This window comes from Marmota marmota, unplaced genomic scaffold, assembly GCF_001458135.2.
Source record: "Marmota marmota marmota unplaced genomic scaffold, marMar, whole genome shotgun sequence".
NCBI lineage: Eukaryota > Metazoa > Chordata > Mammalia > Rodentia > Sciuridae > Marmota > Marmota marmota.
In genome coordinates, this window is record NW_025999900.1 from 38,333,194 (window position 1) to 38,334,706 (window position 1,513).

Here is a 1,513-nt window from a genome sequence, read left to right on the forward strand (position 1 = left end):
TAACAGGCACCATGGACCAACAGGATCAGCATGCCTGGTAGCTTCTTAGAAATACAGAATCGTGGACTCCAGCCTACACCAATGGAATTAGAGAACATCATTTTTTAATAAGATCTCAAGGCAATTCATACATATGTTGAAGTCTGAGAAGCACCGAATTTCTGACTCCTAAACACATGCTCAGGTTTTCTGTCATTTGGATCTTTGATCATGTCCTAAATTAGTGCTCTGCATATGGTCAATAGATAATTAAAGAAGGTTTGAGAAATTCTCACTGACCCTTATTTACTTCCATTTGAAGAGAAGAGATCATTTTTGAGAAGCTACAACACACTTACCAGTCAGTGGCTCAGACAGAGACAGAAGTGTACTAAAAACAAGCAAATAAAACATTTTCAGATGCACACAGAGCTCTGTCGAGTAGGACAGATGGGCATAGTAATTCTCCTCTCACTCCATCCTCCCGCCCATAATATTTCCCTCCTTCTTCATTCGCATTCTCTTTTATGTGAGCTAGTACTAAGCTCCTGTGTTGAGTCTGCTTTGTACATACTGTTGTACCACATGGGTTACGTGTCTCTTGCAGCCCTGCCCTCAAAGTAAAACTCTCAGAATAGGATACTATACCACTGAGCCGGGACATGGGGCTGGGAGGGGAAGCAATTGTAGCACATCGATAATTGTCTCACCTTTAAAGATGGTGACCATCCGGTCCTGGTAACCCAATGCATGTCTTATTTCTGACAGTACCAAATCCCAGGCCTGGAGTTCATCCAACAATTGTCCTCTGTGTCCCTTTCTACCTGAGGAACTTTGCACACTGGTAATGATGAAGATTCAGAGCACCCAACCCCAATTTCTTCTCTCTGCTCAACCTGATAGATCACTTGGCAAATATTTATGGATTAACTGGAGTTCTGCCACAACATTATAGGATCCAATGATGAAGGATTTAACCAGCAACAAAATTACCACCTGTTGAACACTCACAAGGTGCTTGGCAACCACCCTATAAGGCAAGCACCATCCCTGACTTAATAAGTGGGGAAATTTGAGGTTGTCTAAAGTTGAATAACTTGTCCAGGAAATAGTAAAGATAGAATTCCAGCCCATACCTGCCTGAGTCCAAAGCTTCTTAAACACTGAACCATAGGTTGGCTCAGTGAGAAGAGAATCATTTCCCTCTCTGAGGCTAATGTGAGGATCAAGTGAGATTGAAGACATTAAAGCACTCAGAAAAGTTAGGTACTCAGAAAACATAAGGTATAATTTAGTACCTTAAGAGTGTGTCCAGCTGGGTGTGGTGGCACATGCCTGTAATCCCAGCAGCTTGGGAGGTTGAGGCAGGAGGACTGCAAGTTCAAAGCCAGTCTTAGCAACTTAGCAAGGCCCTAAGGAACTCAGTGAGACCCTGTCTTTAAATAAACTACAAAATAGGGCTGGAGATGTGGCTCAGGGGTTGAGGGCTCCTGAGTTCAAAGCCTAGTACCAAAAAAAAAAAAAAAAAAAAATG

The 1,513-nt window shown here is 42.5% G+C and overlaps 1 protein-coding gene across 1 annotated transcript in view; it reads left to right on the plus strand.

Annotated features, from left to right (window-relative positions):
- The first annotated feature begins 697 nt into the window (after positions 1-697).
- Positions 698-1,513, plus strand: part of Ttc9 (tetratricopeptide repeat domain 9) — a 34,229-nt gene continuing 33,413 nt past the window's right edge. Inside the window, exon 1 of the mRNA XM_015488201.2 lies at positions 698-717. Within this exon, the coding sequence (XP_015343687.1) occupies positions 698-717 (20 nt within the window). The remainder of the gene's footprint in view (positions 718-1,513) is intronic.